Raw genomic sequence first — 23,600 nt, forward strand, 5'->3', positions numbered from 1 at the left:
AAATGTGACGGGACAGGCTCTGGGATCCGGTTTAAAAAATGGTGGTTGGCCCTTTTTGGAAGACCGCCGGGGAGTGACTCAGATGCGAGGCGGCCGGGCGTGGTGAATAATACGGAGCAGCCGTCCTCACGGCGCTAGCGTCCGCGATAAGCAGCTGCAGAATGACGAAATGGCTGAGCCGCAAGGGTTCTCACAGCCGCCGCAACAGGAACTTGCTTGGGGCTTTGTCTAGGTCGTCCTTGTTTTCGTCGTGCGTGTTTGCAAAAAGAAACCAAAAAAAGAGAAGAAAAAAAAAAGAAAAAGACGAAGGAAAGTCCCCTTTATCCTTATGTGCTTGATAGCAACCCTCTCTCCTCCCCACCCCTGAGCCCTCGGCACTTATAGACGTCTGTAAGTACATACGCTAGTTACCGCGTATGTACACCTCCTGTCACCCATGGCATCATTCCCTCCCGAGATAGGTACCGCGCCGGGGGAGCGATGTGGGGACTGCGCAGCTGATAGCGACAGGCATGGAAAGCGGTGGCGCACCGCCCACCGCCGGGGCCCGGGGCGTGATGGAAAGGGAAGTGTGGGGTACCAGGGTTCGGGGGTTGCCGCCGCCGCCCTGGCACTGCCCGCGGTTGGTTGACAGCCCCAGCAGCCTAACCGGCGACCCGGCCGCGGATGACCAACACCGCCTATGTCAGACAAGGGGCGCTGCTCAGGTGCCCGGCCGACATGATGGGGCCCTCCTCAAGCTAGCTGCCTGCCAATCGGCTGGCCTTGGCTGGCCCACGTTGGCCTGCGGATGACGAGACCTGTTGGCGTCCTTCCGTCATTCGCAGGCGGCGCGACAAACGGAGCCCCGGGCGTCTTGGATCTCCCACGGTGCGGCAACCAACGTGAACGGTGGAAGGATCGGGCAACCAGCCTTTGTATCCCGCGCAAGCCCGGGAATCCTGGTTTCTGCATTGTCTTCGACCTCGTTTCGATGCCTCCCAACCTGGCCGACCGAAGACCGAAGGGCTGCTGATTCGTGCAGAATGCCGGTGGCACGGCGCACCCGCGCAAAACACGGGGCTTGTACGGGTATCCATTGCATCCCATTCCAGCGTGCTCGCCTGGGGGTGCAGGTCGGTCACCGGCGAGGACCGTCCGTAGCTCTGGCAACGAACGCCCCAGGGCCTTCTGGCGACGGCAGGTTTCTTTCGCTCAGGGGTTCTCTTGACGGGAGTGGCAAGCTCCCGCCTGAAGGACAAAGGAAGAACGCATTGCGTCGCGTCGGTCCGAAACCTTCCATCTTCCTTGGATGTTTGTTCTTGTCCATCCCTACACGCCAGGGTCCCATGGAACAACAAGACCCGCCGGAGGAGGACAGCTTGAAGAGACGAATGGCTGTGCTCGGTACCACAACAAGCCGTCTCGCAATCAGGAACGGTGCAGAACCCCCCAGGCAGGGGGCGAGAAGGCTTCGAGGGTTCAGAGGGCGTCGGCGAGGAGAGAAGCAAAAGCAGATGACGTTGTCTGAGGGTGTAAGCACGAAGTGCGAGGCTGGCATGTAGGGAGGATGTTGCTTGGTGTAACAACCCTTCGTCGCCAACCAAACATCTCGGAGCATGTCTCATGACCTGGGAAGGACACAACATACAGGCTCTCTGCAGTCTTGGCCCTTGCCATCGCCCTATGGCCTATGTCATGGCCATGGAACTTGGTCGCCTTGATCTTGCTGCTTGGCCAACGCGCTATAGCTATCTATCTCCATAGCACCCGCCCCCTTCCCTCCTGCTTTCCCCTGCCTCCCCTGCTTGCGAGTGTCTCGTCGCCAAGGGCTACCGTGAAGAGGACGAGGGGAAGATGGATGGTTACGGTACCCGTGGCAAGCAGCAGCTGATTTCAGGCACCGAACGAGACTTGAGGAACCGTCTGGGGAAGGCCATCCGCGTAGATCCCGATTTGCTCTACGCAGCCAAAGGATGCCCGTATACATACACCTAGGCGAAACGGAGCCGCTGACGGCATCCGACATGGACGGCGGGACCTTGAAGCCAAGAGGCGCCGAGCGGGACTCGAGAAGCGGTGAGCGGGTCGCCATGGCGGAAGCCATCAAGGCCTCGACTCGCGCCGGAGCCAGCGAGGTGCAGCGCGGGCGTCGAGGGGTTTCGGGAGCGCGGGTCCCCGAGCATCGGCGGACCGACACGGTTCGCCGCGGATCTGGACGGCGCAGATCGCGGAGACGGTGAACGCGCGAGTTCCCGTCGGTGCTCCGTACCGCCTGGCGATTCCATGACCCCCCATTCCCATCCACCTCGAACGGACACGGGACACGGCGGTGGGCAGGTGGATTGATTCAGACCTGCCGGGTGTGCTACTCAACGCGCCGAGGCTGGTGTGCCACAGCCCGCCCGCGGTGGCGTTAGCGAAGGCCGTCTTTGCGGATAACGGTGTGCGTGCCCCCCGCCTTTTGAGATTCCTGGGATCCTTTTTCATCCTCGTAGGCATGTACACAGTAGACATTAGGGAGGGGTCCGAGGTGGGTTGCCTTGGACGAGGCTGTGGCCGCTTCTTGCCAACGCACACCCGGAGGGGGGGGGGACCTCATGATAACCACCCGTGCCGACGACCTTCATCTGCATGATCACAGACGAAGACCGTCACAGGTACCGTTTCGCCCGCATCGGTGACGATGCGAGTCATGCGGGTCTCGGGGCCAAGAAGAGGAATGCCCTGATTCGAAGGTCCGCACGCTGGCCGATTGGATCTTTTCCTGTCAACGTGGATTCTTTGCGGGGCTGTGAAGCCCATTCTTCAAGGAATGGAAGGGCTTCCAAGGTGCTGCTTTGTTCTCGAAAGGAGAACCCATGATCATGTGGGTTCTGTTCTTTGTAAGAACCTGGGGATGTGGCGGACACACCGGCTATTGGCATTGCCAAGCCGTTGAAGGGGTTCCCCAGAAAACAAAACGTGCGGAGCAACTACACAGTATTACTGAGTAGTTACACACAGCACTCCACTTGGAGCGGGAGTTTAGATGCGCCTAACGGACGGCCGTCCTGCAGGTACACAGTACTCTACTGTGTACAAGAGCGGAGCAACCCCCTTTTTGGACCGTCTCGACGGTGGGGGTTGAAGAAGCCCGGCGCCCTGTCGAGCCAGGCAACGGAGATGGCCCTGACAGACTCCAACAAGCCCAAGGCCGGAATCAAGGCGGGGTGGCCGCGCTCTGCCGCGGCTCACCATAACGTCAAGTTATCGGCTCCTTGCGGTCCGTTGGACGGCAGTGATTGGCCGGGCCTGAGCCAGGTCGATCACCGCCGATCCGAAACACGACGGGATTAGGATACGGGGTGGAATGCCGCCCGCGCTGACGATAGGCTGATAGGCGGTTTCCTCGTATCAACCATGGGGGATGGGGAACAGACCAGACGGTTCATGTGCAGCGGATGCGGAGAGAGTACCGGTTCCGCATGAACCGGACCAGCTGACTCCTGTGACGGTGGTTCGGCGAAGCCACCCTGCACGCATCCCACGAGATTCACGACATGTAAGCTCTCCATGACCCCAAGCGTCCAGAACCGGTTGGTGGCCTGGGGTGGTCGGCTGACCCCGAGCCACCTACCCAGCTGATGATGGACGGGGCAGACAGACGGACGGACGGACGGACGGACGGCTCTTTGCCAGGCCGAGGCTGGAGCCAAGCAGCGCAGACCGACGAGGGAGATGAGGACGTTGGCGCCATCGATCCTACGGTGGGTGGTGGTCTTCGACTGCAACAGCCCGTGCTTTTCTTTGGAACCTACCACGGGAGGACTTCAAGGGGCGTCCGGTGTCAAGGCTCCCCCCCCCCCCCCCCCCCATCCTGGTCTCGACCATCTCAGGACCAACCCAAATGGGAAGAAGATGCCAAGCCCGGTGACTTCAGGTCCTGTCTTCGGTCTGGCCCAGGCCGGGGGCAGGACCCAGGTCGGTCGGGTCCGGGCACCTCGAGCAGGTTGGAGAATGTGGAGCCCTTCTCCAACTGGCGTCCATGGCTCCCGCAACAGGCGCAAACAGGCGGGACAGCCCTGGAGAAGGCTGCCCAGCGGAGGCGGGGCTAGTTAGTTCTACGCAGTAGTACTATAGCATCCACTTGGATGTGCCAAGGGCAAAGAAGGAAAGTTACCTGCCAAGACCTGCTTTACGACTCCAGCTAGTTCGTTACCGTTACCGTTACCGTTCAGGACAGGACGGACCCACCGGACCCACCGGATCAAATGCCGGGGGAAGCGCGGTACCTTGATGGCATCGCCAAAGGCTACAACGCAATCCACCACATCGCAAAAGACGACATCATCCAAAACAACAACCCGCACAGCCCGTCCTTCCTCCCTCCCCCCTTCGGGAACCCACCATGTCAGACAAGGCAGCGTATCTCGCCGCGCATTACCTCTCGGTCGAGCGCAAGCCCTCCTCATCCAGCTCCTCCTCCAAGAAGCGAAAGCGCAAGCACGCCGGCGCCTCTTCCTCCTCGGGGCTTCTCATCACCGACGATGACGAGACCGGCTGGGGCAGCAGCAGCCGCAAAGACTCGGACGCCGACCAGGACGATGACATGCCCGTGACGGTGGCCGGCACCTCGGCCGACTTTCGCCGCGCCAAAAAGTCCGCCTGGAAAACCATCGGCTCCTCCGCCCTCACCACCACTACCACCTCCTCCAAAAACGCCCCCGAGATGGACGCCGACGCGGCAGCCGCCGACGCCATCATCGCCTCCGCGGCCGCCGAGTCCCGCGCCCTCGCCGCCGACGCCGACGAGCCAGAAGACCCCACGACCCTTACCGCCACCATCGCCGCACCCCCAGCCTCGAAACCGGCCGCCGACACGCCCATGATGTCCAACGGCACCCTCGCCGGCCTGCAATCCGCCGCGGCCCTCACCTCCCAGCTCCGCGCGCGGCAGGAGGCCGAGGCCGCCGAGTTCGCCGCCATGCAGAAAGCCCAGCAGGAGCGCAAGCAAGCCGGCTCCTCCGACCCCGGCAGGGACGCGTCGGGGCCGGGGAGGAAACCATCCTCCGCGACGCGACCGGCCGGCGGGTCGACGCGTCCCTCCTGCGCGCCGCCGCCCGGCGCGCCCAGGCCGAGGCCGAGCGCCGCGAGCGCGCCAAGGCGGAGCTGCTCCGCGGCGAGGTGCAGGCCCGCCAGGCCGCCGCGCGGAGGCAGGCGCTCGAGGACGCGGCCGTCATGCCGCTGGCCCGGGGCCGGGACGACGCCGAGCTCAACGAGGAGCTCAAGCAGCAGGGGCGGTGGCACGACCCCATGGCCGAGTTCCTGGGCGCGGATTCGGGAGGCGGCGCCGGCGGGAAAAGGAAAAAGGGCATCAAGGGCCAGCGGCCCGCGTACAAGGGCGCCGCGCCGCCGAACCGGTACGGGATCCGGCCGGGGTATCGGTGGGACGGGGTGGATCGGGGGAACGGGTTCGAGGCGGAGAGGTTCAAGGCGTTGAACCGGAGGGAGATGGCCAAGGGGTTGGAGTATGCTTGGGCCATGGACGAGTAATGAAAGAAAAAAAAAAGCTTAATCATGGGAGATATGGCGGGGAGGAGGTGGAGGTTGCTGGCTTGCTCTTTGACGGATGGTTTCGGGGCGGCAACGTCGGGGAAGGGGTCGGTCAGGAAGGGCCGGTATACGGTCCATGGGATGCAGCAAGCCGGCAAGACACCGTTTTGGACCGGCGCAGCACGGGGTACGCATGCGCTTCGAATCAATTCGAATTCTCTCAAGAAGCGTCTTTTCCGCACCGCATCTTGGTGGGGCCCAGCAGGTTCGGCACAGGCTTCTTCGTTCTATGGACGACGAGGGTTCCCTCCGCTGTCGTCCCACGGGCGGACGGACGGGAGCCAACGCCGTCAGGAGCACAAGACGGCGGCGAAGGAGCTACGTCGGGTTCTCTTCTACCCTGTCAGCCTCCAGAAGAAGAAAAAAAAATGGGAAAAAGAAACAAAACCCAAGGACCCGAAGCATGGTGGTCCGTGGGGGGATATAGCATGATCCCACGCTCTCTTGTCCGCGGCATTGCCGCGAAGCCTCATCGCTTTGCTCGCTTTACCCGGGGTTCAATATTCCCAGCTCCGCCGGTAGACTGACTACATTACAAGCAACTCTTGCCGCACTTCTTGCTTCCTCCCCCTCCCACCTCGTCCGTCCTCAACCTCGGTGCAATCATTGCCAAACACCTTCCCAACCCAAATCCTAAACCACCACCAGCCGCCGCCGCCTTCTTCAGGGCCGCGGCCACAGCCGACACCCGAGGCGCTCACACCGGCGCCGGGCTTCCCGCCTTGGGCCTCAGCAGCTTGTCCGGCCCGTAGACGGCGTAGTTCTTGACCCACTGGATCCACTCCGTCTTGGTCATGTGCCCGGGCTTGTTGATGCGCTTCTGGAACATCTGGAACAGAGCCGGCAGGGCGATGCCGTCCTTGGCGTGGGTGGCGATGGCGTCGGCGATCTCCTTGGGTTGGATCTTGTCCGGCGCCTGGCCGGTCGGAGGAGGCGAGCCGCTGGGGGTGCCGGTGGGCTTGGCGGCGGCGGCGGAGCCTGCGAGACGCGCAAAGAGCGAGCGTATTAGCACGAGGCCGTCAAAAAGAGAAACAAGGTAGAGCGAGCTCTGCAGAGATCGCGGGACGTACCACCACCGCCCGGAGCCGGGCTGCCCGCCCTCGAGCCCGACGGCGTCGCGCCGGGGGCGGGGCGCATCACCGTCTTGGCCTTGAACTTTTGCTTCAGCTTGGCGCCGGGGGCATCCGACATCTCTCCCGCGGTGGCCTCGCCGTCGCTCATGGCCGACGATCCCGCGGCCGGCGGCTTGGGCCGGCCCGGGATGGGGTGCCGCCGCGGCTGGGCACGACGGAGCCCTTGCCCGCCGTCGTCTTGAGCTTCTTGCGGGCCGCCTCGTTGTCGCTCGACTCGGACATGTTGGGGGACCCAGGCCTCTTGAGCTTGTTGCCCTTCTTGAGCGCGTCGACCGCCTTCTGCCGGCCCGAGGGCGTCGTGTTGCCCTTGGTCGTGGCCCCCGAGGCGGCGCCCGGGTCCTTTTTGGCGGCGTCTTCGTCCTCGCGCTCCTCCTCGTCGTCGGATTCCTCCTCGTCGGACGCCTGGAAACGGGTCAGCTCAACGGCGAGCACGGCGGGCACGGCGGGCAGGGCCGCCTTCGGCGCCCTGCAGGAGGGGGGCCGCTTACCGAAGCATCCGTGAAGGGGTTGTTCTCCTCGGAGCCGGACTCAAAGTCGTCAAAGTCGTGGGCGTGCTCCAGCTTCTTGAGGGTCTTGACCGTCTGCTTGCCAATCATCTTGGCCCGTAGCCTCTCGAGCTGCAGCTCGCGCTCCTCCTGTTCCACCTTGGCCTCCTCGCCCTCGCCGAACGTGTTGGCCTGCACCTGCTCGCGGCGGATGCGCTCCTTGGCCTCCTTGGTATCCTCGTCCTCGTCTCCCTCGATGTTGGGGGCCTCGTCGTCGTCCTGGAACTCGTCGCCCTCCATGTCGAGCTCGAAGTCGTCCTGCCGCTCGGAGCGGCGGGCCAGGCGGGACGTGAGGCTCTCGGTCTTGACGCGGGCGGGGCCCCGCAGGAACTGGCGCGTCTCGCTCTTCTCCCGCTCGAGCTGCTCCTGCTCCTTTTGCTTCATGACCCAGCGCTTGACCTCCTTGACCTCGTACATCAGCTTCTCGGCGTCGTCGAGCGACAGGGTCTCAAACTTGGGCTTCTCGTCGAAGCGGTAAAACCGCTCCAGCGGGATCATCCGGAACCGCGCGCCGTCGATGACGAGGGCGACGTTGAGGTCCGAGAGGCTGGCAATGTACGAGCCGACCCACACGCCGGACTTGCCCTCGGCGTCCTCCAGGTGCCACGGCCACGTCTCCTCGTAGTGGATCTTGGACTCCTTCTTTTGCATGTCCGAGTTTCGCCCGTAAAAGGCGATGGGCTTGTCCTTCTTTTGGTTGTCCTTCTTGGTCGGCTTCGGATCGTTCGAGCCCCGAAGCACCGGCGCGATCTGGGCCTGGTCGAGGGCGCGCTGGGCCTCCTTCTCGGCCTTGAGCTGGCGAGCGCGCTCGTACTCGGCCGCCGCCGCAGGGTCGAGCGGAGGGGGCGTCGACTCCTCCTTGACGGCCATGCGGTGCGCGGGCGGCAACCTCGGGTCGCGGCGCAGCAGCGTGACGGGGCGCGGGAACTGGTCCTGGTTCGTCACGTCGACAATGGCATCGCCCTTGGCCTTGCCCGGCTCCCCCTTGCCCTTGTTGAGACGCATGATGTGGTGCCGGATGCCCTCGAGCAGCGACTTTTTGGTCACGACGAGCGGAAACTCGGTGTACTTGGCAGAAACCTGTTCGGACCAGCCGCCGTTCTGGGCGCGGGTCTGGGCCAGCTGGCGCATCTTGGGATCGTTCGGGTCGTTGAGGATGGGTTTCTTGGGCGCTACGGGGCCGCCTTTGCTCGGGGCCAAGGCGGCGGCGGGCGCCGGTGGACGGGAGAGGGCAGGCTTCGGGCGTGGCTTCTTCCTTGCCACCAGCGGGTTGGCCGTGGCCGGCTTGCGCGCGATGACCTGCGGACGAGGAGCGCCATTGCCCGGAGGGGCGGCAGCCCCTGAAGGGGGAGCGGGAGGAGGAGGAGCGCTCATGGCAGGCGATCTCGGTTTCCCTCCTTGGATGTTACGGGAATCGACCGTCGGGGGGGGGGGGGGGGGGGTGGGAGGATGGGGGGAAGAAGGGTCTGCGGATGTTCACACGAAGCGCGTCATGGGGAGATGGCCGCGCTGGATCACGCGGGTGCGGCCGTTGATGGGAAATGCGCAGGGCTGGCCAATCAAGAGGGTGTCGCAAATGAAGCTCGGAGTCGGCGACGGGTTCGGGGACGAGCGTGGCAGCAGGCGCCAATGCGGATGCGAACGGCGATGGAAGATGGAAGACGAGCGCAGGATGATGTTGAAGCGATGAAGAGCTGCCTGCAGATCCTCCCGCTTCCTCTCAGACAAGGACGGTCCGCGGGACAAGACCAGTCCCGTTCCCGGCCCCGGTTGGGCCAAGACAAAGAAGGCTTGGCGCCAAGCACCCCGAAATACGGTGACCTGCCCGGTAGTGGAATATCAACAAATACACAGTAACTAAGGTAGTTACCCAGCTCCGTCGGGCACGTTGCACGCAGCACGCTGTTTGCAACGGCTGCACGGTTCGTTTGGTTTCCTTCGGGGCGGCTGGACGGGACTCGGCTGTGGTTTGTTTTCTGCGATGCAGCGAGTATCGTCTTGCGCAATCTTGCGTCAAACGCTGGATGAGGGGCCCTTGGAGGTATGACGGGAGCTCGACGTTTCGTTACGGTACGAACGTTGTCGCGCTCCAGAGACCCGGGAACCGATTCGGTAGCTGCATGCAGATTGCATTACCCGGTAAGCCCTTTTCTTGGCCTCTCTCTCCCACTTCCACTCTACAGATGCAGCAGGCCTCATTGCAGTCCCATACCCAAACCCGATTCTTATGATGGACACTGGCTCGCTCTCCTCGAAGCCTTTCAACATGCGATAAGGTACAGCATTCAGCAGAGCTTCTACCGTCCTCACCATTTCCCTCTTTTCATTGTTTGTTGGTTTTTTGCTTTTTTTTCGTGGGGCCCGGAAAGTTGGGGGGCTTTCCAGCCAATGCCCCGCGTCTCTTCTTCCCAGCGCCTCATCACCGACACCATTCTCATTGACCACCCTCCTCTTCAGGGCTCACGGACCCGGTCCATGTTTTTCTTTCTTTTTTACGACATCTGATCCCTCGGGTGGAAGCGTTGGATCTGTGGGTTGCCGTCGGTGCGACAAGAGAATTGGCTCTAATTCGCACTTTGGCGAACGCTGAGTAACAAACGCCCGGGCGACCACGAGGCGTTTCCCTCTACCCTGCGTAGCCACGGCGAGGGCTGTTGCTATGATCTCTTCGCTGTTGACGTTGGGTTGACGTCAGTTCGGGGGAGGAAGATATAGAAGTACCTAGTTCGACTTGTTTTCTCCGTCGTCTTCGTTCTCCTCACCAAACATCATCTTCTCTGCACGCCTCAGCGCCCTCGAGGCCCATTCATCATCAGCCCATCGACCGTCGCCAGCCAACCAACCCGCGTCTCGCCCAGGAAGCAATGGCAGATGCTCAAGATCCTCAGTCTCTCGGCCTGGAGGACCGGGTCCGCAGGCTGATCCTCAGCCACGCCGGGGATGCCGCTGCCGACCCGGCGCCGAACCATGGCCGTGACGGCGGCCCTCCCGCCAGCCTGGCCGTCTCTCCCGTCACCCCCTCTGCCAACCCCTCTGCCAACCCCTCCTCCGCTCCGGCCGCCGCGCCAAAGACGCGGAAGCGGCCGAACCAGGCCCAGCGTCGGCAAATGTCGGCCCAGCTCTCCATCCCGGTTGACCCTCGACCGCAGTTCCCCGGCTCCCAGAGGGCCTACCCGGGCACGGGCCATCAAGGTTACCACCACCCTTCGCACCACCGGGGCGGGCTGCAACACTCCCGCGTCCCGCAGCCGCCGCACTCGGCAACGTTTCGGCCCTCGGGCCGCGACAACCCGCCGCCGAGCGCCCCTCCCACAGGCGTGCCGTTCTCCTCGAGGCCTCGTCACCAGGCCTCGCTCTCCTACCACGGCCCCATGCCGATGCCGCCTCCGGACCACGTCGGCTGGGGCCCGTCGCCGAACGCCCACCGCTACCATCACCACCAGCAACCGGCGGACCCGAGGCTGCCATACCCGATGACGGGCATGGCGCACATGCCTCCGGCGCATCTTGACGGGACAGAGCCGTTGCATTCTCGACAGGGGAGCGCCGACCTTCCCAACCCCGGCCGGCCGGGCCCCGGTCAGGAGGACCCGGCAGCCCAGGCCGAGCTCCTGGAGCGCCTCTGCCAGGGCGTTGTGGCCAACGCAGAGATTGACACGGACGAGATTCGCGAGAAGGAACGGTTCCGCGTCAATCTCGAGCACCTCGCCCGGGCGGCCATCGCCGAGTACGAACGCACCCAAAACGGCCTCGCCGATTTCCCCATCGAGAGCGTGCAGCTCAGGGCCTTTGGCAGCTTGGTGTCGGGGTTCGCCACCAAGGGCTGCGACATGGACCTGGGCATCTTCTCGCCTCTGTCGCCGGTCCAGCCCGACGCACCAGGCTCCCACATCCCCAGGCTCATCGAGAAGGCCTTCCTGGACGTCGGTCTCGGCGCCCGCCTGCTCACCAAAACGCGCGTCCCCATCATCAAGGTCTGCGAGAAACCCTCGGAGGATCTTCGCCAGGCTCTTCTTGCGGAACGCGCCAAGTGGGAGAAGGGCACCGCCGAGAGCGGCGATGAGGACGAGGCGCCAGAAGACTCGGACCCGGCCGCGGTCGGGGACGCCAACCCGAACAACGACCCTCCATCGCAAGAGCAGGCGCCCCTCGACGTCGATCAGCGCCTCAAGGCGTTCAAGCAGGCCGACGCGGCAACCTTGCCTGCGTACTACAGCGCGGCCAAGCGGCTTCTCCGACAGGTGGGAGGCCGCGACATCACCCACTCGAGCGTTACCGATTTCACGCCCGACGACATCCTGCTGCTGAACAAGGTCATTCTGGCCTTCGTCGACGGCCTCGCCGATGGCAAGCTGCGGGAGCGCCTCTTGTCGTACCGCACCTTCAACCGACACGAGCTGACCACCAACCCCAGCTGCCGCCGCACCCTTCTCGGCGTCTTCACCCAAATGGAAGGCGAGCAAATGGCCATGCTCTGGGAATCCCGGCCGTTCCAGGAGAGGGACAAGGCCCGGGAGATGGCCGCCGAGGGCGCCGTCATCAACTGGAGCCGCCTCCAGCACAGGTCCGACTTTGGCCGTGATCCTCTCGTCTTCCAGAAGCAGCTCCAAATCGCCGCCGACCAGCTCAAGAAGGTGCCGTCGCTCCAGATCCTCATCCACGCTCAGGCTCCGAACGAGTCTGCCTCGAGCTACTGCGCCAGGACGCAGAAGCTCCTGCACGACCTGGGCGGCCACGACTCGCGCGCCAGGCTGGATGTCATCCTGCCCGACTTGGTCCACTACTACATCGAGGGCATCGCCAGCCCCGATATCCGCACCCAGGTTCGCCAGTTCCAGCAGGCCCACAACGTCACGAACCTGCGGGCCCTCGGCCGCAAGCATAAGAGCCTGCAGCTCGCCCACGAGTACGAGACATGCCTGGCCAACGGGGTGTACGCCGACGACGACGACGCGGCCAAGGTCCGCCGGTACGTCGACCTGCTGCGCGACCCCAGCGCGTCCCCCTCTGCGAATGGCCATCCCAACGGCACCATACCTCTGTCGCCCGAAGCGGCAGCGCTCCTCGCCGATATCCGGCAATTCGGCGACCCGGCCGCCGCAGCCCCGAACCAGCCACGCGACCGCTACAGCGGCGCTCTCGAGTTCCCCAAGTCGGGCGTTGGCGTGCAGTGCGACGTCAACTTTTCGGCCCATCTCGCCGTCCAAAACACGACCCTCCTGCGGTGCTACTCAAACTGCGACCCGCGTGTGCGCCCGCTCGTGCTCTTCGTCAAGCACTGGGCCAAGGTCCGCCGCATCAACACCCCGTACCGCGGAACGCTGGGCAGCTACGGCTACGTCCTCATGATGCTCCACTACCTGGTCAACGTCGCCCAGCCCTTCGTCCTGCCCAACCTCCAGCACCTCGCGCATCAGCGCCCGGTCGACCCCAACCTCAGCCCCCGGCAGGTCGAGGAAACCGTTCTTCTCCAAGGCCGCGACATCCGCTTCTGGCGCGACGAGGCCGAGATCTCGCGCCTTGCGCACGCCAACGCCATCACCAACAACCACCAGACCGTTGGCGAGCTCCTCCGCGGCTTCTTCGAGTACTACGCCAAGGGCGGCGGCCCCATGTCCGAGCTCCCTTGCCGCAGCTTCGACTGGGGCCGCGACGTCCTGAGCCTGCGCACCCCGGGCGGCCTGCTGACCAAGCAAGCCAAGGGCTGGACCGGCGCCAAGACGGTCGTCGACGAGGTCCAGTCCGCCGCCGCCGCGCCGGCCCCCGCGCCGGCCCCCGCGCCGAACGCCTCGCCGGCGAACAACCCGTCCACCCTCGCCGACGGCGCCCCGCAGCGGTCGGGCAACGCGGGTGCCGCCACCACCCCCCAGCTCGCAGCCGCCAGCATGGCCGGCCCCGACGGCGGCAAGCGCGAGGTCCGCTACCGCTACCTCTTCGCCATCGAGGATCCCTTCGAGCTGGACCACAACGTGGCGCGCACCGTCACGCACGCGGGGATCGTCAGCATTCGCGACGAGTTCCGGCGCGCGTGGCGGATCATTCGCAACGCCCGGCGCACCACGCCAGCGACGGCTACTGCTCCTTCTCCTTCTCCTGCTGCTTCTGCTGCCGCAGGCGCGCCAGGGACGACCACGACGTCGACGCCTGCGGGTGGAGCTCGGCAAATGCCTCCTTCTGCTCGTCCTGCGGCTGGTCCTCAGGGGTGTCATCCAGGCTTTCGGCACGATCCAGGACACGGCTCGGGCCAGCCTGGTCAAGGCCCGTATCATCAACCGCCACCCGCCCAGCCCCATGCTCAGGGCCCTGCGCAAGGCCAAGGCCAAGGAGGCAACGCTGCGGGCGCCGGGTCGTGGAAGCAAGAAGACCTCCTCGAGGACGTGGGCGCGGCGGAGCGCGAGCGCGAGAGGGAAGAGTTTGCCCGGCTGCTGGAGGACTTGCATGGCGTTGCGGCGGGGGAGCTGCTGGCGGAGCCCAGCGGGGTCAAGACATGAAGGCGAGTCGCAAGGCTCAAGAGGACGGCCAGGGCTGGAGGGGATCTACCTATTCGGGGCAGGGCCCGGGGGAAATAATCATTGTCGTACGCCTAGACATCTGCGTTTGCATCAGGGATGGTTTGCGTTTTGTTGCATCTGCGGACATGTCGTTGCTATCTTGCGCAGCACACTTTCTCGGGGTGCATGGGGTTTTGAGGGGGATCGGCCATCTGGGCGGCATGGATATGGATAGAGGCGCCGTGGGCGGAACAGCCTGTCCTGTGTGGTCCTAGATCAAGACTGGGGCGTACAATAGGTGACAGTCTCCCCGTGTGAGCAACGACATGGACATGTGTTGGATGGGGATCATCATCTCCCACCTGGTCACCACATGGTTTTACTCAAAGAAAGCGATAGGGCGGGATGAATGATGGTTGTATTGTGCGGATGGGCTAGCCCAGCCAAGGAACAAGACGTTTCGTCTACCGCTGTAGATATGCTCCGTCCTTACATATACCACCACCTCAACGGCGAAGAGGAGGATGCACATTTGCTGTTTACAAAAAAAAAAAAATGTACCGAGGAGTTCTCTTGCCCCATGCCCATCAACCTTGCGGAAGCCACTCAAAAAGAGCGGAGCACGGGGCCTTCTATCTCGGACAAAGTTGATCTTCCAACGTTCCGTTAAGAGACATGCCCTGGGTTGGGACAACGCTCCTGCTGTCGTAAGTGACAGCATCGTTGGTGAAGGAGAAAAGGATGAGGTAACAAAAAAAAGGCCTGGGATGGAAGAAGAAACATCCCATCGAGCGAGGAGAACGGCTCTCTCGGCTGGTGAGAGAGGCGCTCGACATCATCACATGGATGCGTTATGGCAGCTCCGGCCTGGGCGTGACTCGTCAATTTTCGATATCTGGCTCGCCGCCATGCCGTCTCGTCAAACTGCTTACTGCGTTGCGGTCGTTCATATGTCATCAAAGAAAGAGCGCCGCCATCCGTTTGTATCGCCCCAACGCCAACGCTGTCCAATACCGACCTTCTAAAGAAACCGCCTGAATGCTGCCAAGACTCAAACCTCCGGCGTCACGGCCGAAGACATCAAAGAGGGAACAAGACGAAAAGGGAAAAAGAAGACCTGGGCCTGGTTAATCCATCAGATGCTGGAACAGCGGCGACATGGACTCGCCATAGTGGTTCCTTCTTATCGCCTCGGCCAAGAGAAACGACAGGTCAAGAACCACCAGCTTGGTCGAGTTGCGCAGCTTGTGCTCCGGGATGGGGTAGCTGTTGGTGACGACGATGGCGTCGATGCAATCGCAGGCCTCCATCTGCTCCAGGCAGTCGCCGCCAAAGACGCCGTGGGTCGCGATGCAGTAAACCTTCTTCGCACGGCCGCGCTTAACCACCGTTTCGGCTGCCGCGATCCACGACCCGGGCTTGTCAATCATGTCATCGACGATCAGGACCGTCCGGCCCTTGACGTCGCCCACGAGCGTGATGGTCCGCTCGACCTTGGGATCCTTGAGGATGTCGTCCTCCTCGTCCGAGCTGGCGCCTGCGTCCCCAGATCCTCCCAGCGCGTGGGGCTGGGGCGAGAAGAAGGAGGACGCGTGAGAGAGCATCATGGGGTCCTCGTCGTGCACCGAGGGTTCCACGGCGGAAACGGATGGCGACGGGAAGTCGTCTGGCACGACATGCCCCTGAACCAGCCTGCCGTGCGTCACCTCATGGGCTCGCTGGTCGTTGTACTCGAGGCCGTCGGCCTCGTAGTCCTCGTCGATCTCGTCGATGGCCGACGATTGGGAGAGCGTGGTATCGGAGCGCCGGAACGGCGACTCGCTCGAGTGCGTACCGTTGCCATTCACACGCGGCGAGCCCGGGGCGCTGGCGTCGCCACGAGCATCGGAGGCGTCGGTCGCCGGGGTCCCGTCTTCGGTTTCCGAGGTATCGATGGCACGCGCCTGGCTGGCAGCGGCGTCGGGGTTCGGGTTCCGCGCCGGCCCGTCGAAAATCATGCTGGCCGTCATGCTGGCCGACATGTTGTTGCCGCGCCTCTTGTCGGTGGTGACCATGCCGAAGTTGAGCTTGAGGGCGTCGGCGAGCGACGTCACCCGCTTTGTGCCGCCGGCATTCTTGGACACGACAACGGCCTCCTGCCACCTCGGGACGTTCCGGCGGATCCAGCGGGCGATGAGAGGCTCGGCGTGAAGGTTATCGACCGGACACCTGAAGAAACCCTGCATCTGGGACGCATGGAGATCGACCGTAACGACGTGCTTGACGCCGGCGACGTCCAGAAGGTTGGCCAGCATCCGAGCAGTGATGGCTCCTCTATGAGACTTCTTCTTGGACTGGCGGCTGTAGGGAAAGTAGGGAAGCACGGCTATGCAGGCGAGACGTCAGCGGCGTATCGGGGACGAGCCGGGCAAGGACGGCGGCGACGACATACCGGTGATCTTGTTGGCCGAGCCTCCCTTGCAGGCGGAAATCATGATGAGCAGCTCCATGATGGTGTCATTGATCTTGGGGCTGCCCGACTGCACGACAAAGACGTCCTTCTCTCGAACGCTAGTCAAGATGCGGACGCTCGTCTCGCCGTTGGAGAACTGGGTGAGCTCGGCGTCGGCGCGAGCCATGCCCAGGTTCTGGCATATCTTGTCCGTGAGCTCTGGGCAGGACGAGCCCGCGAAGATGAGAGTGCCGCGCATCGTGGATCACTGGGCTTTCCCCGCGTGTCCGAGCCTGGGGATGGTGGGTTGGGTGAGGGAGCAAGTCAAGAAAAATTCGATGTCCAGAAATTCCCCGATAAAAGGGTGGTGCCGGCCGGGCCCATCCAACGCTGAAGTGGGGCGCGCAAAAAGACTTTACAGTTTCAACCGAAACGATGTCTGAACAACGTCAGCTGGTACCGTGCCCAAGGTGTGGTGTTGGGAAGAAGGGGTTGGATATCGGAAAGATCCAAGTCATCGTGTCTGGTCCCAAGAAAAGAAGATTTCTTTCTTGGACAAGGGCCCGACTGGAGAATCGAAGTTCCGGGTGGCCGCCTCACGGGGCACGTGTTAGTTGACTAAGCGGGCCCGCGACAACCGCCCGGGGAAGAAAAAACTACGTAACGTTACCGTAATGTTCGCATCGCTGTGACGTCGAGTTCATCCGGTCCATCTTACGCCGAGAAACGGGACCGGGCTAGCCTAGCATTTCACAGCTGGGTCATGTCAAAGGCAGGGGACGATAAGGAAACGCATAAGAAAAAGTGGGAGAGAGAGATACTACTAGAGAGAAGTTCCAAGAGAGTCAGCAATCAGGTGATTATCGATAGTGGGCTGAATGTGCAGATGCGTCGTTGCTCTTCGTCCTGGCACAGTTACCTTGGTTATCCGACTCTGTACCAAAGCAATCAGCTACCTATAGTACCTATGCTTGGTTTCTTGGCATCCGTCAAGTTCGTCCTCCGCCCGGTCAGCCTCGCTGGCCGGCAGGGGTCACGGTAGGCGTCGTGTCTTATCCGCCAACTTGAGACATCCAACAGGATACGTGGTGGGCAAGTAACTGTTTACGTCGCTGCCTGGTGCATCCTGCGTCGGGGCCTATGTATAAAATCCGCCAGTTAGATATCCTCTAGGTAGATTTGTTACAATTGAACCTACGGGCGCCTGGGCTTCTTACCGCTCTGCTTACCCAGACGACAATCTCGATCCACCATGACTTTCTTTTCCAGGAATTTCAACGACCTTGACATGCTGCTGCACCGTCGGCGGCCCAGCCCCTGGGAACGGTTTCTCGCAAGACCCTGCGTCTTTCTCGCGCAAATGTTCTACACACGGCGCCAAAGGGTACCATCGCAGCCTCTTGTCGACCCCGTCTCGGTGGTCTGCGTCTCGGACACACACAACAGCCAGCCCAAGCTTCCGGAGGGCGACGTCCTCATTCACGCCGGCGACCTGACGCAGTCCGGCACCTTGGCCGAACTACAGGCTCAGCTACGCTGGCTGGGCGCCCAGCCTCACGCCATCAAGGTCGTCATGGCGGGGAACCACGATATGTTGCTGGACCCGGCCTGCGACGGCCAGAGACACGACAAGGCAAGCGACGTGGCGGCCGAGCGGCAGGCCGTTGACTGGGGGGATATCATCTACCTTGAAAACGCAGCGACCACGGTCACCTGCACCAACGGTCGCCAACTTTGCATCTACGGCAGCCCGTGGTCGCCTCGTCTGGGCCGTTGGGCCTTCCAGTATCCCCGAGGCGAGAATGTCTGGACAGGGACGGTTCCCCAGGGGGTCGACATCTTGGTGACGCACGGCCCGCCCAAGGCACATCTCGATCTCCAAGGAATCGGTTGCGAGCACTTGCTGAGCGAGCTGTGGCGGGTCCGGCCGAGGTTACACATCTTTGGGCATGTTCATGAGGGCTCCGGCACTGAGTGGCTGCAGTTTGACGGATTGCAAGCCATGTATGAACGCACCGTCCGGGACCGTGGCGGTGTGTGGAACCTGCTCTGCGTGACGATGGAGTTTGTGCGATCCATGTTGCGTCCAGCCGTCGAAGCCAAGTGCCTGCTCGTCAATGCTGCCATTGTCGGAGGCTTGCGGGAAGAGGAGCGCCGGCGACCGATCAAGGTTGTCATCTAGTCAGCGCAACATTCTCCAGGGCTACCTTTTGACCTACATCACGGCCAACGATGTTATGTTACTACCGCTACAAGGGCTGTGCATGAGGTTTCTCAACAGTCATGTTCTTCTCCAAAAGCCGCGGGCTTCTCACATACTCCATTCAGGTCGTCAGACAGGAAAAGAACTTCCTTTTGAAAGGTCCGATATGAGCTCATGCGTTTAGCAGAAGGACGAATCACCTATATAATCTCAATCAAACGCTGAAAAGCGACATCATTAATCAGACAATTGAACCATCGGCATGGTTGAGGTGGAGGAGGGTTTACTATTGGCTTTTTGCAGCATGGTAAGACAGACCACACATCAACATGTAGAACAGCCGTGTTGCTATGTATACAGAGGATATGGGCAGCGAAACAAGTCTCACTCAAACTCCTGGCCGGATATCGCTTACATTGTGTTGGTGAAAGGATTTTCTGTTGACCATCGCAGTGTCAGTGGCGGCGGCTGTGACTAGCCTTGCCGTGGGGCGTGTAGCTGGATTTTTTCAAGGACACACTGAGGTGATTGGGTTTGAAACCCTCTTCAACCTCGCATCACATCAGCATCGGCATCCCAACGAACCTCTGGATGAGGACCTTGGTGTGCCAACAAAATCGCATGGTACATAATTGCCTGGTTCATTTGGCTCATTTCTTTCCATTTCGTCGTCATCATCCATCCCAGAGGACGGATCAACGCTGACTTCCGTAGGTGTCGACCGCCGGTGCATATCCTAGACGCACCGTCGTGGCGGATCTGCGATGGGTATCCCAAGTCTGAAACGGCACCTAGAGCCGTATGCGGCGCGCGAAGCCCTCGAATCGGGGGACGTCGTGGTCGATGGGCCCGCGCTTGCCTACCACATACTGAATCTCTGCCTGAGAGCCGTTCAAAAACAGTCTCGCAGCCCTCTGGATCAGCCATCCTACGAACTGCTGGGAACCACAGCTATCGCGTGGTTGGAGCGTGTCCAGATCTATGGCCTCTCTGTGTATGTACTTGTGAAGAAGAACACTTCCCCACAGGAAAAGAAACACGCAAGGTAACACTCACTCTTGAGGACAACCCCAACCTAGCTCGGCCATCTACTTCGATAGCTACCTTCCCTCCAACAAACGCCCTGAACGTATCCAGCGGCTGATCAAATTGTCCCGCGACCTGGTTAAATTTCATTCGGCATTTTCAGCCGGAGTCCCCCGTCCGAGGAACGGCGACAGGAACAAGCCAGGGCACGCCACCGATGCCATCACAAGCCAAGCGGCCGACTTGTTCCCGACTTCATCGTGGCCCACTGGCACAAATAATACCCAAGCTGCTGGTGGCCATGGGAGAACCACACACCCCGCTCCGCCACCTCCGCCCTTCCTCGTCCCGGCCATCATCGACGCCCTGCGCGCCTCGTCCACGTTCGGGCCCCTCGTTCGCACCGTCCCCGGCGAAGCAGACGGATTCTGCGCGCGGCACGTGTGCAAGCATGGAGGCGGCATAATCTTTACCTCCGACACGGACCTGCTGGTGCACGACCTTGGCGGAGGCGGAAGCGTCGTTTTCTTCGGCGACATCGAGCTCGACGGCGACGCCACGAGTTCGCGGCTTGTGGCGCGGGTATACCGACCGGAGGAGATTTGCCGACGGCTAGGGATGACAATGGGGATGCAGCCACGGGGTTTTTCCAGGCTGGCGTTTGAGGTCAGCAGGGACTCTTTCCTCACCGCGAAGCAAGCGGCGGCGAAGGTGCGGAAGGGTGAATCCGAAGAGGATGACAAGGAAGAAAAGGAGTACGCAAAGTTCATGGAGCAGTACCTCTCTCCCGAGGTGGCGCCGGAGCTGGCAGAGAAGATGTCGGGGACGCTGGATCCAAGGGTGTCCGAAATCGTGCTGGCCGTGCTCCCTGGGATCGAGAGCAACAGCGACACAGCATTGGAAGGAGAGGATGCTGCGGAGGTGACGATGTTTCTGCCGTTTCTGCTCGACTGTCCGACGAGGACCAGCGCGTGGCAGGCCAGCACCCCAATCCGGCAACTGGCGTATAGAATGCTCCGGTCGATCCCGGGTGCGCGGCGGGAGATGTCGGCGGTTTTTGAGATGCGGAGATTGCAAACCGCGTCATCCGGCCTGCGTGTTGAGATGACTAGGACCCAGGACGCGGAGGATTTTGCCGAGTTGCTCTTGACCGTCCTGTCCGAGTTCGAGGAGCGGTTGGACAAGAGGGACCGGGTCTGGGTTATGCTGGCCATATACCTGGACATTTTGATGACATCGCAACGCGGAAGAGGTCGACCGATCAGCCTCGACGTGCTCAGCCAGCTCACCAAGGGAACTCTGGATTCGGGATCGTGGGACTTTCTACACCTCCTCGCCGAGGTACAGGCTACGCACTACTCGTTGAGGATGCTCTGCCAGGTTATGGGCTTTGTGGCACGGCACCCAGGAACCACGGGACCACCCAGAGTTTCCCAGCTCACGGCGTGGCTATCACGGCTACCTCCGCTGTCCGAGTATCCGACGCCTATGACGCTCCTGGAGATGCTCGGAGGGCTACGGGAGCCCGCGAGTCTGGGTTGCCTGGAGAGCCTCTTTGCTGAAGATGAGGACATGATACGACTTATCAAGGCAGTCGGAAAGCCAAACAAGAGAACCCAAGGGGAACCCAAGAAGAAAAAGCTCAAGATGTCGCCGGGAGATGGAAATCATCCCGCCTCGCAACCCTCTGTCAAGACCCCAACCAATGCATTCGAACTGCTTGCGGGTTGCGAAGAGGGAGGATGATTGGGAGGCCACGGGCTGACGGAACAGCTTGTATATGAGTACAAGTTCTATAGTGAACTCATCTAGATGCCATATACTGTACAAGAAAAATATCTTTGTCGACCAGGCGTGCGTGTCCCTGAAAGAACCGGACCAGTGTTGACCTCTTCATGGTCTGCTTGGCACCTTGATGTCACGAGGGTTCGGGTTAACAAATGCGCATTCTTATCGTCAACCTTATCTCCGCATGCCCCTCCAAACTTGACCTGAAATTTTGGCCCCGCGTTTCGGAGATCTCAGTCGGCCGACTTTGTTACAGGGACTTTTTGTACAGCGCGGTTCCGCCTTGCCAGCTCCGAGGTGGATAAGACAACAAAAAAAAAAAACACCCATACAAGCTGTTGAACTTGAAACGAACTTCACCACAGTCTGACCAGGTGCCCGCTTAGCGCAAGCATCTACAAAGGAACCAAAATGACAGCTGCCGCCCCCGACACGTTCGCGACGATAGCCGCCCTTCGACAGTCCCTCGCCTCCGAGGAGACGCCCCTCGCGGTGCGCTACCGCGCGCTCTTCTCTCTCAAGCACCTTGCGAAGCAAAACCCACCGCAGTCTGCCGAATCGCTCGCCGCCATCGATGCCATCGCCGCGGCGTTTAGCTCCCCATCGGCCCTGCTCAAGCACGAGCTCGCCTACTGCCTGGGCCAGTCTGGCAACGGCGCGGCCATCCCGCACCTGACGCGCGTGCTGGAGAATCTCTCAGAGGACCCCATGTGCCGCCACGAGGCGGCGGAGGCGCTGGGCGCCCTGGGCGATGCGCAGTCGTTGGATGTGCTGAGGAAGTTCCGGGACAAGGAGGGGGAGGATGTCTCCGTGAAGGAGACATGCGAGATCGCTATTGACAGGATCGAGTGGGAGAACGGAGAGGGGAGGAAGGCGGAGAAGCTGAAAGAGAGGTATGTTGTTCTATCCTGCTGCTACCAGTGTCTCGGGCAACGCTGACCAGGCTTGCTACATCCAGTGACTTCGCGTCCATCGACCCCGCCCCGCCCATGCCCCAGGACCAACAAGCGCCGTCGGTCGAGGAGCTTGGCAAGACGCTCATGGACACAAGCCTGCCTCTCTTCAAGCGGTACCGCGCCATGTTTGCCTTGCGCGACCTGGCGTCGCCCCCCGACCTCCCGACCGCCGTCCCCGCCGTGCAGGCCCTCGCCAAGGGCCTGCAAGACAAGTCGGCGCTGTTCCGCCACGAGATCGCCTTCGTCTTTGGCCAGCTCTCGCACCCGGCGTCGATCCCCGCGCTCACGGCCACGCTGAGCAACCTCGACGAGGCGAGCATGGTGCGGCACGAGGCGGCCGAGGCGCTGGGCAGCCTTGGCGACGAGGAGGGCGTCGAGGAGACGCTGCGCAAGTTCCTGGATGACAAGGTGCAGGTCGTTCGCGAAAGCGTCATTGTGGCGCTGGACATGGCCGAGTACGAGAAGAGCAACGAGACGGAGTATGCCCTGATCCCGCAGGTTGCGGGGACGGCTTGAATTGGGTTGACACTGGCGTTGGGGGTATTCAAGAGACAAGAGCTATTAGAGCGCACTGGCAGCGCAGAGATATCATGATACATGATGCGGGTTGGTCTGGATTCGTCGTTTCCTTTTTCAGGAGGCTTGAAGCCTCAGTTGTTCAAGGTCCATCTGCGCCAGTCAGCCAGGGCCGAATCAAATAAAAACAAGGGGTTCTTTTCATCTTACCTGTTGCCGCAGTCGCAGTTGTAGATGATTGTTGAGCCTTCGTCGGCGCTCCTCTGCTGGACTTCCGAGTAGCGAACACCCATCTTGCCGCACTTGGGACACTCTGTGTTGGCGTCGATCCTCTCCGTCTGGAGCTTGTGCCTCTCAACCGTTTGGACGATGGAGAGCTTCTGGCGCAGGGCCGATGGGAAGTCGGACGGCTTTGTCCTGGTGGTTACCGTCCTCCACGGATGGTCTGGTCGCATCCGCATTGGTTAGAGGCTTTCTCATCGTCATGGTTTTGCTCAAGCATGAGACCAACCTCTGTTCTCAGCTCCGCAGCAATCGCAGTGAAGAATGTTTTTCTCGCTGCCCTTGGAAGGGGGCAAGAGGTTGCCGCAGTCTGTGCAAAAGATGAGAGAGCCGATCGCCGCCATGGTGCTTCTTGTGTGTAAGTCGTTTGGAGTGTTGGGAGGGTTGCTCTCATGAATATGTAAATGGATCGGGATGATTGGGATCTTGGTTTGCAGACCGGGACTGACATCCAGAAATTTTAGTGGGTCCCGACCCACGCACAGGCCATCCATTCTGGCAGTGGAAAGCGCACCCGGAAACGGGTTGGTTGCCTTGGCGTGCAAGGCTGAAGGTGGGTCCAATTCGGTCACTTCCATCTCGACTCCAGAGGATCGGAAAGCTCCACGATCCGACATCATCAGCCATCGACGCGGCGCGGCAAACGACAAGACGG

At 61.7% G+C, this 23,600-nt stretch overlaps 9 protein-coding genes across 9 annotated transcripts; 5 read left to right on the top strand and 4 right to left on the bottom strand.

The window, feature by feature from the left end:
• Positions 1-740: 740 nt before the first annotated feature.
• VTJ83DRAFT_4825 (uncharacterized protein) lies at positions 741-1,628 on the bottom strand (the record flags this gene model as incomplete). Its single annotated transcript, XM_071011357.1, has 1 exon — positions 741-1,628. One exon carries the CDS (start codon positions 1,626-1,628, stop codon positions 741-743), a length of 888 nt encoding a protein of 295 aa, XP_070866275.1.
• A 2,741-nt stretch (positions 1,629-4,369) lies between these two features.
• Positions 4,370-5,461, top strand: VTJ83DRAFT_4826 (uncharacterized protein; the record flags this gene model as incomplete). Its single annotated transcript, XM_071011358.1, has 1 exon — positions 4,370-5,461. One exon carries the CDS (start codon positions 4,370-4,372, stop codon positions 5,459-5,461), a length of 1,092 nt encoding a protein of 363 aa, XP_070866276.1.
• An 810-nt stretch (positions 5,462-6,271) lies between these two features.
• On the bottom strand, positions 6,272-8,626 carry VTJ83DRAFT_4827 (uncharacterized protein; the record flags this gene model as incomplete). The annotated part of the gene is made up of 3 exons (XM_071011359.1): positions 6,272-6,552; positions 6,645-7,107; positions 7,196-8,626. The coding sequence occupies 3 exons, from the start codon at positions 8,624-8,626 to the stop codon at positions 6,272-6,274; spliced, it is 2,175 nt and encodes a 724-aa protein (XP_070866277.1).
• Positions 8,627-10,116: 1,490 nt separating this feature from the next.
• On the top strand, positions 10,117-13,743 carry VTJ83DRAFT_4828 (uncharacterized protein; the record flags this gene model as incomplete). The annotated part of the gene is made up of 1 exon (XM_071011360.1): positions 10,117-13,743. The coding sequence occupies one exon, from the start codon at positions 10,117-10,119 to the stop codon at positions 13,741-13,743; it is 3,627 nt and encodes a 1,208-aa protein (XP_070866278.1).
• A 1,127-nt stretch (positions 13,744-14,870) lies between these two features.
• VTJ83DRAFT_4829 (uncharacterized protein) lies at positions 14,871-16,433 on the bottom strand (the record flags this gene model as incomplete). Its single annotated transcript, XM_071011361.1, has 2 exons — positions 14,871-16,108; positions 16,175-16,433. 2 exons carry the CDS (start codon positions 16,431-16,433, stop codon positions 14,871-14,873), a joined length of 1,497 nt encoding a protein of 498 aa, XP_070866279.1.
• A 993-nt stretch (positions 16,434-17,426) lies between these two features.
• Positions 17,427-18,356, top strand: VTJ83DRAFT_4830 (uncharacterized protein; the record flags this gene model as incomplete). Its single annotated transcript, XM_071011363.1, has 1 exon — positions 17,427-18,356. One exon carries the CDS (start codon positions 17,427-17,429, stop codon positions 18,354-18,356), a length of 930 nt encoding a protein of 309 aa, XP_070866280.1.
• A 785-nt stretch (positions 18,357-19,141) lies between these two features.
• Positions 19,142-21,149, top strand: VTJ83DRAFT_4831 (uncharacterized protein; the record flags this gene model as incomplete). The annotated part of the gene is made up of 2 exons (XM_071011364.1): positions 19,142-19,371; positions 19,457-21,149. 2 exons carry the CDS (start codon positions 19,142-19,144, stop codon positions 21,147-21,149), a joined length of 1,923 nt encoding a protein of 640 aa, XP_070866281.1.
• A 453-nt stretch (positions 21,150-21,602) lies between these two features.
• Positions 21,603-22,663, top strand: VTJ83DRAFT_4832 (uncharacterized protein; the record flags this gene model as incomplete). Its single annotated transcript, XM_071011365.1, has 2 exons — positions 21,603-22,084; positions 22,150-22,663. 2 exons carry the CDS (start codon positions 21,603-21,605, stop codon positions 22,661-22,663), a joined length of 996 nt encoding a protein of 331 aa, XP_070866282.1.
• Positions 22,664-22,797: 134 nt separating this feature from the next.
• VTJ83DRAFT_4833 (uncharacterized protein) lies at positions 22,798-23,289 on the bottom strand (the record flags this gene model as incomplete). Its single annotated transcript, XM_071011366.1, has 3 exons — positions 22,798-22,816; positions 22,874-23,108; positions 23,175-23,289. The coding sequence occupies 3 exons, from the start codon at positions 23,287-23,289 to the stop codon at positions 22,798-22,800; spliced, it is 369 nt and encodes a 122-aa protein (XP_070866283.1).
• Between the last annotated feature and the right edge of the window lie 311 nt (positions 23,290-23,600).

Source organism: Remersonia thermophila, chromosome 4 (genome assembly GCF_042764415.1).
Source record: "Remersonia thermophila strain ATCC 22073 chromosome 4, whole genome shotgun sequence".
Classification (NCBI taxonomy): Eukaryota; Fungi; Ascomycota; class Sordariomycetes; order Sordariales; family Chaetomiaceae; genus Remersonia; species Remersonia thermophila.